At 38.4% G+C, this 13,081-nt stretch overlaps 2 protein-coding genes across 2 annotated transcripts in view; one reads left to right on the top strand and one right to left on the bottom strand.

The window, feature by feature from the left end:
* nudt6 (nudix hydrolase 6) overlaps positions 1-4,162 on the top strand; it is a 14,442-nt gene extending 10,280 nt beyond the window's left edge. The window contains exons 4-5 of the mRNA XM_015397262.1: positions 2,209-2,263; positions 3,650-4,162. Of these exons, the coding sequence (XP_015252748.1) occupies positions 2,209-2,263; positions 3,650-4,026 (432 nt within the window). The 3' untranslated portion in view covers positions 4,027-4,162. The remainder of the gene's footprint in view (positions 1-2,208; positions 2,264-3,649) is intronic.
* fgf2 (fibroblast growth factor 2 (basic)) lies at positions 3,957-12,351 on the bottom strand. The gene is made up of 3 exons (XM_015397264.1): positions 11,770-12,351; positions 8,309-8,412; positions 3,957-4,735 (listed from the first exon to the last, which is right to left on the bottom strand). The coding sequence occupies exons 1-3, from the start codon at positions 11,945-11,947 to the stop codon at positions 4,550-4,552; spliced, it is 468 nt and encodes a 155-aa protein (XP_015252750.1). The 5' UTR covers positions 11,948-12,351; the 3' UTR covers positions 3,957-4,549.
* Positions 12,352-13,081: the final 730 nt, after the last annotated feature.

Here is a 13,081-nt window from a genome sequence, read left to right as displayed (position 1 = left end):
GCGAAACTGGAAAATACGGACCGGATTAAAAAAAAAAAAACTGGATCGGCATTTTTACATTCTTTGCCGATACGCATTCTTTTGCCAATATCGGCGTCCCGATCCGATCCACGTATCGGATCGGGACAAGCCTACCAGAGATGCTGATTATTTTAAAGTAAAATCCATCCTTCTGTCTTTGTGCAGGAAGTCTTTGCTTTTTCAATTAGTATCAGCCATTGAAGCCAGGAAAGCCTTTAACAAAGGTCATTTAAAAAGCAGACTGTTGTTAGCTTAACTTGGCTGTAAACATTTTGCTCTCACTGACCAATCAAAGGACAGAAAATGCTGACCGGTAGAGGTGGACCCGCTAGATGGCCCAGTGGGGCAAATCTGAAATCTGATTGGTTGAAGAAAACAAGTAAGCTTAGCCAGCACTGCTGACTCTGGAGGCTATGGGCAGGTTTGAAGGACAAAGCAACGAACAAAAGCTGGAATCTGATTGGACAAAAAATATAGCAGCCACGTCAATGTAATGGAAGCAGCGCGGCCAAGAGAAAAGCTACAAAATTAGCAGAATGGATTGTTTGGAATCAATTCATAGAGTTGGATAGAAGAAATTAAAGTTGGTGTGATTGATTTTAGGCCAGCCTTGAAGGCCCTCACAGCCCACTACTGACCCACCACTAATTTCTGGACATGTTTAACCCTCGAATAATAAACCATTAAAGAATGACTAATACAGGGTTTCCGCGGGTCATTAAAAAAGTCATTTAATTATTATTTTTTAAATGAAGGCCTTAATTGGCATTAAAATTCATTAAATGTATTTTTGTGGCATTTAAAATGCTTTATTAAAAAGAAATGTTTATAAAAACAATTTTGTCAGACATATTATATCACGATATATTTGTGCGGAACTGCTTCCGGTTGATCGCAAAGCTGTATGTTCAGAAAAGAAGCTTGAGTCAGAGAAAAAGCTAGAGAATGGGGCGAAAAAAGCAAATTTCAACAAAAGTGGTTGGAAAACGAGGAATTCGGGACATGGCTGTAGCCTGTCGACGTGTAGCTGTTGGTGGCATTAAAATTATTTCTAAGAGCATTAAAAGAGCAATAAAAAGCATTAAATTTGAGTTATTCATTCCTGTATAAACCCTGTAATCTGACTGTCATGTTGGTGAGTGGATGTAAATGTCAGCTGTATGTAACAGTCAAACACATATAAAATGAATCCAACTCTTCATTCTAGGAAACAAAATGCACCTCTACCTAAAATTAATTGCTACAAATGATAACAAGTAATTCAATAAAGTTCGCCCAACTTCATTTCTTCAATTTGGAAATGTATATATTAAGTCTCATCATCTTGATTCAGTTACTTGTTACAAAATGAAGCAATTTATTTATTTAAGTTGGAGCTTGTTTCTCTGTCTATAGTTTGAAGATTAAACCAAAACCTGACCAAGTCTGATAGACTAATAGGAGTCAATAACATCTCAGCAGCTCATGGATGAACCTAAAGTTGGAAAAGCAATTAGCCTGGAAGTGACACAACATTTTTATCTCTTCTACACCTCCTCCTCCTCACTGAGAACTTTACTGGAAATGACGTAGTTCACAGCCTGGTCTTTTGGCAGTAGAAGTTCCCATGAGGCTGAATGAGTTCATCAAGAGTCATGAAGCCTCTGAAAAGCAGCTAAGAGGTCATCTGTAATAACAATAACCAACTGATGAGGTTTAATCTACCTTAATGATCTAAAATGCACCATTATCAGGGTGTTATTCAGCATTCCTTTGGGTTTAACGTTCACTCATTCAGCTCAGACTCTCAAGCAGACCAGAATCTCTTTATTTCCTTCTTACTGCACATTTTAGAAAAGAAACCAAAACACGCTGGCTTTTTTCAGCTTTACATGGACACCAGAGCTGCAGTGCATTTAAGTAATTTACAACAAAAAAGAAAAAAACATAGAAGTTACTAGAAAAATGCACACAGACGTCATTAATTTATCCAGCAGCAAAGTGTTATTAAATATCAAGTGTGGTGAAGCAGCTTGGTCAGAGTCTTTTCGGCGAAGTTTTCCCTTCCTGTGTAATTATTAGCTCTGCTGCGAACTACAAAGATCCGTCTCTATAGAGAGGAACGTTTATGGTGATGTTATGTTGGGATTTATCTCAGATTCATTTCCAGTAGTGACAGTTCATCTTGATTTTTCTCTCTGATTCCAGACCAAGAACGCCTGGAAGTTTCCTGGCGGCTTGTCTGATCCAGGAGAGAATATAGGTGAGTGCCACAGTCAGCAGAGAAAGTTAAAATACTACAGTACAGCTAACTAAATCCCTTTAAAAATAACCTATACATTCAATTAACCTGTACAAATAAAGGCACATGATATAGATCTTCATTCTCCCACTGGAGCCCCTGTAATATTTTAAAAGCAGCGTTGAAATTATTTACATGATTCCACCTGAAAAGCAGCATCAAACTGTTTTTTTTACAAAAAGGTTGTTTAAAATACAGACTGGAAGCAGAATAAACATATTTATAATTGTCAGGGTCCTGTAAATGTTTTCCCTCGTTTTAGTTCTGTGCAGATGTCTTTATTTTACCGCTAATTTCTTCAGATTTTGCTTCCAAACGGTTCTGGTTCCTGGAGTAAATTGAAGTGGTCCATATTACTAACGTAGATTATTCGTTTTTCCTTTGACTTTGGGCGCTTTCATGAACATCACAGCAACCAGAGTGTTTGGAGGTTAGCTACAAAAATTATGGAGCCAGAACTACCAGATATCCAATACTATTTGAGACATGATCAATTCTAAAAAGAAAAAAGGGATTAAATTAAAATGAACGCTAAGTGAGATCAAAAGCAGGATTCCACGAAGCTAAAAATTATAGGTTGAATCTAAGATAATTGGACATTTCAGAGATTTTTTTATAACAAACAGTCATTTAGATTTGCCCTGGCAGATTTTCACCTTGGTTTTGTGACAGTGAAAATACAGTGAATGTATTTCCATCAATTAGTCATCCAGCGAAGGCTCCTCTTACATCAGTTCCTGCCCCTTTAAAGAAAACAATAAACATCAACACTGAAGCTGGTGTCTGATTCAGCTCCTAACCTCTGGTTGTCCAGTTAGCACCAGCTATTTATTCATAGGTTACAATTCGTGTGTTAACTTCAGCTTTCAAGAAACAGATTTTCTAACAATTTTAGTGAAACTAACTGAAGGAAAATGTTAAAATGGTTTCAATTATCGGTATGACAGTTTGCAGGAAAAACTTTGAGGTTAAAGAAAAACAACCTTAGAGTGATTTTAGTTCAAGATTGTGATTGATCTTGGAATGGGAACGATCTTTTTTAAGCTGTATGGACTTAAAGAGACAGTAGGTTCAGATTTTCATGACTCCACTCTAAATATATTAAGGATATACCGCGTTTTACTACATTTAACATGAAATATATAAAGGCTGTTGTTGACCTTCAGTAACTGAGTAAAAAGAGACCAAAATCTAAGGGAAAAGACTTTTACAACTTTTAAGAACAAATGATGAAGACTGTTTAGAAATTGCAGTAAAGTTGGACTCATAGGAAGCAAAGTCTAAAGAAATATGTGGTTTTTTAAGACGTTTGCACAGAGACGGATATCTGTACCGAATCTCCCCCAGGTGCCACGGCTGTCCGTGAAGTGTTCGAAGAGACGGGCGTGCGCTCAGAGTTCAGATCCCTGCTCAGCATCCGGCAGCAGCACCAGCACCCCGGCGCCTTCGGCATGTCGGACATGTACATCATCTGCCGGCTGAGCCCGATCACCTACGACATCAACTTCTGCACCCACGAGTGTCTGCGCTGCGAGTGGCTGAACGTGAGCGAGCTGGCCGAGACCAGCAGCACCACGCCCATCACCTCCCGCATCGCCCGGCTGCTGCTGCACGGTTTGGAGCACGGCTTTGACAAGATCGACCTCACCATGGAGGAGCTGCCCGCCGTTTACTCTGGGATGTTTTATCAGCTGTACCACAGACAGCTCCCTGTTCATTCATAGAGCTCAGTTAGTGTTTTATGGTCCAGTATTGATCCCATTTAGAGACCGGACCGTTAAAACATGTGTTCATACTGGAGGTTCTTAGTGTCTCAGGATAAGTTTTCCTTCCATGGCTGATATAAAATGCATTATTTATCACACACCCCCTTTTTGATTTGATACTTGCCTTTTTAAAGTCTAAATCAGTTTAACTGAGTCTGATTTTGCACTAATCTATCTTACAGAGATAATAGAAAGCTTTAAAAGCTCATTTTTATCTATCAAACATTATGGAAATGTTCCTGCAACATTAAATATAGATTTTACTGCGTTTGCCTCTAGTTACTTTACGACACCTTGCTGTAGAGTAGTCCTGGAGTTATACTTTTAAATATGTGGCACTGTTTGAAGGTAAAGTTGAATAATATTCAATATGTTCAGGAGAAAAGAGTCAAATCGTCACAGCTCTTTTAGGCAATGTCAATGCATCACAGGTCATTGCCTTCACAAAGACGCCTCTGTCTCTGTTGCTCCGATTCCTGGCTTAGCGCTTTGCTGACATCGGCAGAAAGAGAATGGCCTTCTGACCCGGTCCGGTTTTGTTTCCGGACTTGTACTGGCCGGTCCTCTTCAGCGCCACGTACATGCTGGGGTACTTCCTGGAGCGGTAGGTGTTGTAGTTGTTGCTCTCGAGCCTTTCTAGGAAGTAGGACTCGTCTGTTGGTCGTCTCTAGAGGAAAAGGCACAGGACATTTTTCACATTGGTAAAGTTTAACAGCAATTTCTTTTTTCCTTTGTTGCCAAAAAGAAAAAAGAAATATTCAATAAAGCTGTTTCAGTCTGAGAGGAAAAAAGTCAATAAAGAGCAAAAAAAATACGAAATGGTAAAATAGTAACTTGAGAACTGAGTAATTGTTGGGTCATAAGATTTGTTTTATTGCTTAAAAAGATGTAATCTGACAGACAGAGTTGTGCAGATTCTGGCATCTCAAATTATGAAACAAAGTATAAATAAATAACATTAATCCAAAATGAAACATTTATTCAGAATAAAATCGTTTCCACATCATTTTTTCATAGTAAGCTTAAATAAAATCTTGAATACATAATGTTAGTTAATATGTTACTTTGTCTACTTAAGTTACTGGTACGGGGTAGAGTAACCAAAAAATGTACTCAAGTAAAAGTAGCGATAATCTAAAAAGAATATTACTTAACTAAAAAGTAAAGCTACTCTTAAGAGTATTTTTTTTTTTTAAGAGTAGAGGTTTTCTAAATTACCCACATCTGATCAAGAGTAGCAATGCTTAAAAGAAATATATAAGGCAGCCATCAGGAAACAAAAAAAGCAAAATCAGAGAGAAAGATCATATCACTTTTGATTTGAAAAAGACAGACGAAACACAAAGCTGTGTGCAAATGCTGCTAATTCACAGGCTGCAGCAAAAATAAAGATGGAAAATTACAAAATAAATTCTATTTTGATTTCCATATGCAACTATTTTGCATTATAAAACCCTCAGAAGCAATGCTTAAAGTAGGTCATCTAGATATGACAGAACATACCTAGGTCTTCCCAGTGGTATTTAATCATTTTAGTCAATGACTTTCAAAAAGCACAGCAGGTGTGGAGTGAGGCCAATAAAAGAAAAAAAAAACTCATGGAATAAAATGTGGTCCTGAAACCTGAAAGATCTGGACATCTGATATCTGATATCTGTTACTGCAAATAAAGGTTTCTTTTCTTTGTTTTGTTTTTAATGTATCAAACACTGAAGTTATGCAATAAAGTGCTAATTAATTACTTAAAAATCACACAATGATTGTGATTTTTTTTTTTTTTATTGTAGATTCTGTCACTCATAATCAAAATGAAATATTTCTACATTTACGAAAACATGCAAAATCAGCAGGGTAGCAAACACTTCTTTAGGGCTGCAATTAAAGGTTATTTTGCAAATCAATTAATCTATTGGATATTTTTTCGATTATTTACTATTATTTGGATAGCCAAAGGTTCCTCAAAGATAACTTTTTAGGAAATTAAACCAGGTGAAACAAACCTTTTTACTTAAGGAGTTCTGGATAGAGCATATTGACAGATGAAAAAGATTTTATCATGAATGCAAAATGTTTACATATTTCTTTCCCTTTTTTGTATCATTGCTGCTCTAAGTGGGTTGCTCTGTCAGCTAAACGCATGTTTTAGAGTCTCTACACTCCAGTTAAAGATTAATTAATTTCTAAATTAGTTGACAATTATTTCAATAATTGATTAATGACAATTAATCCGACAAATTTTAACAGCCCTACACTAGTTCTCCAGACTGTGAGTTTAAATACATGTGTTGAGTTTTAGTTTCCACACCAAAGACTGTTTCAAATGTTTGTTGCTATAGTAACCCTAAAGTATGATCTATTCTCCTTAAAGCCACATTACCTTCTTATATTATGAAGATTTCACGTTAAGCTGTTTCTAATTGCTAAATCCTGTTAATACGTAGGTTCCTTTACATACTGAGCATGTTAAGGTGTATATGGTCAACCAGTTAGCCTCTGGTGCTTTCAGTGTTACCTTCACTTTTAACAATATAGACAGGGTCAGATGTTAGAGGTAAAGGGATTTTTTTTTTCTTAATTCAAATCATTTAAATAAGACAAAATTCATGCAGTTATTTCTTTTCAGATTGACACAAATTACAGCCGAGTACAGAGCCAACTTAGGGGGCAGCCTCTCATTAGGAGGAGAAAATGCTGGCTGCTAATGGTGGACAAAAAGCCTGTTAAACTCTTGAACTTTGTGAAAAACAGAATTTCAAAGTCACAATTTTACTGCAAGAGAAGCAAATTAAATGGAGCATCAGAAAAAGAAGCACAAAAGTTCTCATTATTATCTGTGCATCATGTCTATTCAATATTTAGCAGGATCTCGGGTCCGTTGTCTGAATGAGACAAGTTCAGAAACAAGAGAATTACAGCCCATAATACTGTGAGGTTAAACATCTAAAAGGCCCTGAACAACCAAGGTCCTTTTTAAATATTTCACCTCAACATGAAAACCTTTAATAACTCAAATAGTTATAAAACATCCTTTATTTTTTTCACACATTAGGTTTCATTTGTTTGCATTTTACTTGTATCTATGTCACTATCAGCCATCAGCACTCTGTTTTGACATTTGCATTCTCCACATCAAGCAGTTCCCCTACATAACACCACAGCAGCTGTCACCTTAACCTAAAACGAACCTCAGATCACACTGATAATTACTACCCTCACTTTTCAGATCGCCTGCCAGATGCTTCAGAAACTGCTTCTAACTTTATCACTCCACTCCTTATAGTGGCTTTAGGTTTGAAATGTGTCAGCTTCTTTACACAGTACAAAAAGTACCATCTATAACCAGTATCTATGAGTATGCAAAGATAACACTGCGCTATTATAAATTACGAGAAAGGAAAAAAGCCATCTAAATCATCCCTGATGATGTGCAGGTAAATAAATAAAAAACTGTATCTTCAAAAATTAGAATATTACACCAGATCAATAGAAAACCTAATCCTTGGCTGGGACTTATTGTGTGAGTTACTGCATTAATGCGGCGTAGCATGGAAGCAATCAGCCTGTGGTTCTGCTGAGGCGTCATAGAAGCCCAGATTGCTTTGATTACGGCCATCAGATCCTTTTGTTGGGTCCTCCCTTACGCTAATCTAATAACAGCCACTATAAAAGTTTTAACTTTTTGTTCCTGGGATGTTCCTGAAAACCGTTAGCAGAATGATTAGCTCCCGTCTTATTGGGTCCTAATGATGGTGAGTCAGCTGAGAACATTCACCAGAGGTAGCACCATGTTCTCTGCATTTAAAGTATTAGCGTGAGACATAGACCAAGAGCAGCTTGGATGAATTTATTTTAGCACCTGAGGTCAGTGAGAGTTTTTAGTCAGGCAAAATAATACAGCTGTATCCATTCAGTCTGTTTAGTTGGAGAAATGGAGGAGAATGAGACACGGTGGCAGTGGTTGACAAGTAAATCTGCATCTGAGGAGGCGAATTCGCTCTTCACTTTCATCCTTTTAAAAACAATTAGATAATTTTTTTTCTTATATTCCCATCTGATCTGCTTGGAAAGGCAATCTGACCTAAATCTCATGCCACCTACTTGATGCCTTGTGTGATTACATTTTTGTCCTTTGTGACTACGATTTAATGAGACGAGACTAAATAACAGAAGACAATTTGTTTAGGCTTGGAATTTTATTAAAAAAAACAAAGAGGACATTTGCAAAGAGAAAGTCACTCACCGCACCAAACAGCCGTCCATCTCTGTTCATCGCCAGATAACGGTTTGCACAAATTCCTTTGATGACGACCTCCCCCACCGAGGTCGCCTGCAGCTGAAGCTTAACTGTGGATGAAGATGAAAGTATATTTAAACTGTGTAAACAGAAAACATTTTTTCTTTAATGGTGGAATGTCTAAACAAAGAGAGAATGAGTGATTCCATTTAAAATATAAAGGGTGCATCCTCAGAGTAAATGTTGCCTGGTGAATGGCGTTCTCTTGGAGCTTCGACTTCTTTAAGATTATCCACAGACTTGTCAGTTGCTAGAAAGGCAAATTAAATGGCGGCTGAATAATATTTGAGGAATCACAGCAACAAACATGAATGTGGAGTCCAAAAGAAACCCCCGAAACTATAATCCGTTCACAGCAAGGTAAGGATGGAGATTCCCTTTGGTGGGATTCAGTGACATCTAGTGGTGTAGCAACAGATCACAGCCAAATGCATTCTGACGTTGCTTTTAAAACGTTTCACATGTCAGCAGAAAATGTTTGCCTTGTCTGCAGATCTGTTTTGTAAAATGACGGTCATCGCACTGCACGATTTCTTCTTTTAGAATCTTAAAATAAATCTATGTATAAATAAACCGAAATTTAACCTTAAAGGTGTTTGATAAAATCACTGGTGTCCCATTGTTAGATCCTAGAATTTTATGTCAAGTAGAATAAATGAATAAATTACATTTCTAGAAATTCTTAATTGTAATTCATGACTCTTAGATTTTCTGGGGTATAAATTTGTTGTGACAAAGGCTGATTTTCGTTAACTGCTCCCTTAAACAGGTAAGTCAAGATAAAAAAGGGTGATGCATGTTGATCTTTATCAGTCAGGAAATGGCTGCATAAAAATAGATTCTTGTTTAACTAGCCCGTAATTGCAGTCACAGTAATAATTAACAAGTTCAAACCAACTGGAACAACGGTTCAAACAAAGCTGAGCGAGGAGACTTATTTTATTTGGCAGGATAAAAAAAAGTGTTACAGTGCAACAGCAAACAGAATTCTCTGGGTCCCCAGAGCAGGATGCATTAACATGGCGTCTCACTGTTAAGTAGGTATCAGAGAAAAACGGGATATTTACCTGTTTAGCATGTATAGATTTCTAACAGCCAAGATTCTAAACAGATGCAGTTTGCCTAATCCTACCTAGATTTATACTTTGACCTTTGATCAGGCGGAAGAATTTGGCAACAAACACCTCATCCCACTTCTCACTCTTAGGTATGGTGAAAGATCTGTAATGCTGTGGTCCTGTTTCTTCTGTAAAGGCTGTAGGACCCTACAGTATGGAGGACCAATCCTGCCATAATTAAAAATAAATACATAAATAAATGAATGTTCCAAAAATAAACATTGGAGCTCATTAGAGTAAATGTTCAGGGGAACAAATATAAGAATATGATGCACTCTGCCAGAAAACCAAACATTAGTCCTCATCAGGTCTACTGGTAGGATATCGGTCCAAAAACATATGGCCGAACAAAATGGTTCACCAGACACAAAAATCCACCATCTTCAGCGGTCATTTCACACTGAAAATGATCTAAAAATGAGTAAAAATGTCTTAGATTAAGTGTATTTACTCTTAATTTCAGCAGGTAAATAAGATGATTTGCCAATGGAATTGGTATTTTTACTCTTAAAATAAGATAATTAGATAAATTATGCACTTAAAATAGGACAATACAATTGTTTTCTTCTTATTTTTAATGTAAATCGTCTTGTTCCATTGGTAAAGTGGTAAAATCCTTAAATCAAGAAAAAATTTGCTCATTTTAAGAAAAAGGTTACTAATTTAGATAAAAAAATTTTTTGCAGTGCAGTTCTTCATCCCAATTATGGGAGGTGAGCTAAATACGATATGAGGGACAACATAGGACGATCAGAGAGGCTATGTGAGAAAGAATGGCCAATGATTCAGCCAATGATAGGTAGAGGAGAAGACTATGTACTGTCCTATTAGCAAAGAGCACAAAGTATTAACCCATCTGTACTTGTGGTGACTTTGTTAGAGGCAGTTGAATCAATCAGTGTATGTTTCTTCAACAGCTGAGAGAAGCTTTAACAGTTTCCTCTGTGTTCTGACTAACACTGGGTTACGTTTCATATGCAGTAAGTAAATACATCACATCTAAGGAAATTGGTATCATATCCGTCCCAAAGCATCACCCTTATATGGCACACTGAGCCTGGAGGCCGTGTGGGCAGCGTACTCAAGACTTCAGGGAAACCATCTCCAACTCCTTTGTTTGTTTTGATAGATTCTCCTCGTTTCAACAGCAGAACTCGGATGTATCAAGCCGAGCAGCAAAAAAAGGAAGCAGGGGCCTTGTTAGATAAATTACAGGATCAAACCACATCAAGCCTTTTATTGGGCGCGCTGCAGTTAGGGCAGATGGTCGGATGTTTCTGGTCACAGATCAAAGAGGTGAGCTTCTTTAAAGTAAAACTGCCCTGAGTGAGCTGCTTTGGTCTGGTTTTCACAACTTATGTCCTAAAGGAGAACAGATACCAACCTCCAAACTATACGTTTTATAACTGAAATAAAGATAATAGTCCACAGTTACGTCCTTCTGAAGGAGTTTTAGGATGAGGAGTGGGGTTTCCTCTCAAACACATTTTCTTTCTTCACCTGGCAGGTCTGCATAGGTTTAACAAAAGCTGCATTGTTGCAGCATAGTCAGGTCACAGCCGACTATGTGGGTAAAAAGCTCAATAATTAACATGATTTTCGCTAAATAAAGTATTATTCTTTTTATAAAACAGTAACAGTGTCTGCATGGCTGGCAAATAGCAATAACAAAAGTACTTCAGGATATTTTTTGAGTTCCAGTGAAGTATGTGGTATGTTTCACATGGTGGACAGGTTGCCCTTTATCTTCAGCAGCTCTGCCATGCATGTGTTTTCCCAGGAGGGAGAAAAAGTCTAATTCCACATCCTTCCCACTCCCTCCTAGTCGCTGATGAAACTCCAGGACACACTTTGAGGTTAATCAGCGACTTCCAGAGGCCCTCAGGGGCACAATCATTATTCTCTCAAAACAAGCAAGCCTGTGTGTTTACATCACCACTCCAAAAGACTGAGCTGAGTTTTAAAATAAAGCATTTCTTGTGAATCGTTAATAATGCTGATGACTCTGAGAGGGAAGATCTTAATCTGCTGTCCTGTGTGACGTAAAGACTGTGACTCAGCAGGGTGAAAACAAGGCCTAAAAACATCATACATTCATTTTCTCCATCACTTCAGAAATCTGAAGGAAACTTTTACAGAACTGGAGTTTTAAACGTCTCTTAGGGTTCTCTGAACAAAGTAATGGATTGATAACTAACCTTGATACACCTCCGCCTTTTATTTCTATTGCATACCTAAAAAATAAGCTGTGTATAATATCCATACAGGAATGAGACGGGAAATACTTACTGTGGGGGTCGTTTTTCTCCCGGATTCCATCCACACCCCCGTCGGGTTTAATCCTCAGGAAATAGCCCCCATTTTTACAGTACAGCCTCTTGGGGTCCTTGAAGTTCCCAGGAGGAAAGCCGGTGCTGCTGCTGTCTTCAGGTACGGCGGGAAGTGCTGTGATTCCTCCCGTCGCCATCTCCTCCTTTTCCACTGCTTCTTGACAACTGCTTCGTCTCCTTCTTGAGAAGTGCAGGAGCCCTGCCGTGGCCTCCCACCTCCCACAAACTTCCCCCTCCTCCCCTTCTCTCTACACACAAACTGATTCCACTTAACCTTAGAGGTCAGTGTTCCTGAGTAGCCCCCCCACCCCACACACACCCCTCTCAGGGCAGAGAGTGACCTTTAAGGCCTGGAAGTCTTGAGTAAAGCAAATCCTGCAAAGATCAGTTTGTTTCTCATGCTAGGACCGTCTGATCTGCTCTCCGCTGTGCATCCAGAAGGGTTTACATGCAGCTCTCTCCAGCTTTTTGCTCTTCTTGCAGTTGAAGCAGGGCAGCTGGCTTAGATCTCTGAAGAAGGCTTTCCCTTCTGGGCCTCAGTTCGCATGCGCCCTAGGAGCAGCCACACACACACACACCATGCTCACGCCCACTAATCCTCGCCAATTTAACCAGCCAACCCGGCAAAGGTTGGGGAAGGGGGACGGGCAGCTTGGGATCTGTCACTGAGGCCTTCTAGAGAACTGAAACCAGAACCACAAGCAGCAGTATGTGAACAGAACCTCTGTTTTCATCCATTCAATCTAACAGCAGGAAAAGGAGCATAGAAAAACCAGTCCCATCCAGGATGCCAATGTTATTCTCTCTGCATAAGTTACCCCTTTTTACAAAAAACTTCATGATTTTCAATAAAACTCTTAAGCATGAGTGGATTTTTTTAAATATTTAAAGCTAGTCAAACAAAATGACACAAAGTATCTGTTTAATAATTGAGCTCAGGAAAAGAAATTGGTTTATTTTATTATATATTAGTCACAACCAAGTTTGAAATTTTCCAGATTCAGACCTCTACAGTTTTTGATCCTTTTGGGATATTTCATTCATTCATTCATTCATTCATTCATTCATTCATTCATTCATTCATCACGCTTATCCCAAGCGGGGCAGCAAGTGGGTCTGGTGCCTATCTCCAGCTGTCTACGGGTAAGAGGCGGGGTACACCCTGGACAGGATGCCAGTCCATCGCTGGGCAACACAAAGACAAACAGGACAAACAACCATTCACACACACACTGACACCTAAGGAGAATTTAGAGAAGCCAATTCACCTA

The sequence above is a fragment of the Cyprinodon variegatus genome, unplaced genomic scaffold (genome assembly GCF_000732505.1).
Source record: "Cyprinodon variegatus isolate N-32 unplaced genomic scaffold, C_variegatus-1.0 Scaffold847, whole genome shotgun sequence".
Classification (NCBI taxonomy): domain Eukaryota; kingdom Metazoa; phylum Chordata; class Actinopteri; order Cyprinodontiformes; family Cyprinodontidae; genus Cyprinodon; species Cyprinodon variegatus.
Note: the sequence above shows the minus strand (reverse complement) of the source record. Positions and strands in the feature narration are given on the sequence as shown.

Excerpts from the sequence above, each read along its gene's own strand:
- fgf2 (XM_015397264.1), bottom strand. The coding sequence starts at position 11,947 with ATGGCGACGGGAGGAATCACAGCACTTCCCGCCGTACCTGAAGACAGC. Across the intron at positions 8,413-11,769 it reads GGAGAAAAACGACCCCCACA|TTAAGCTTCAGCTGCAGGCG; the intron begins GTAAGTATTTCC and ends CTTCATCCACAG. Across the intron at positions 4,736-8,308 it reads ATGGACGGCTGTTTGGTGCG|AGACGACCAACAGACGAGTC; the intron begins GTGAGTGACTTT and ends CTTTTCCTCTAG.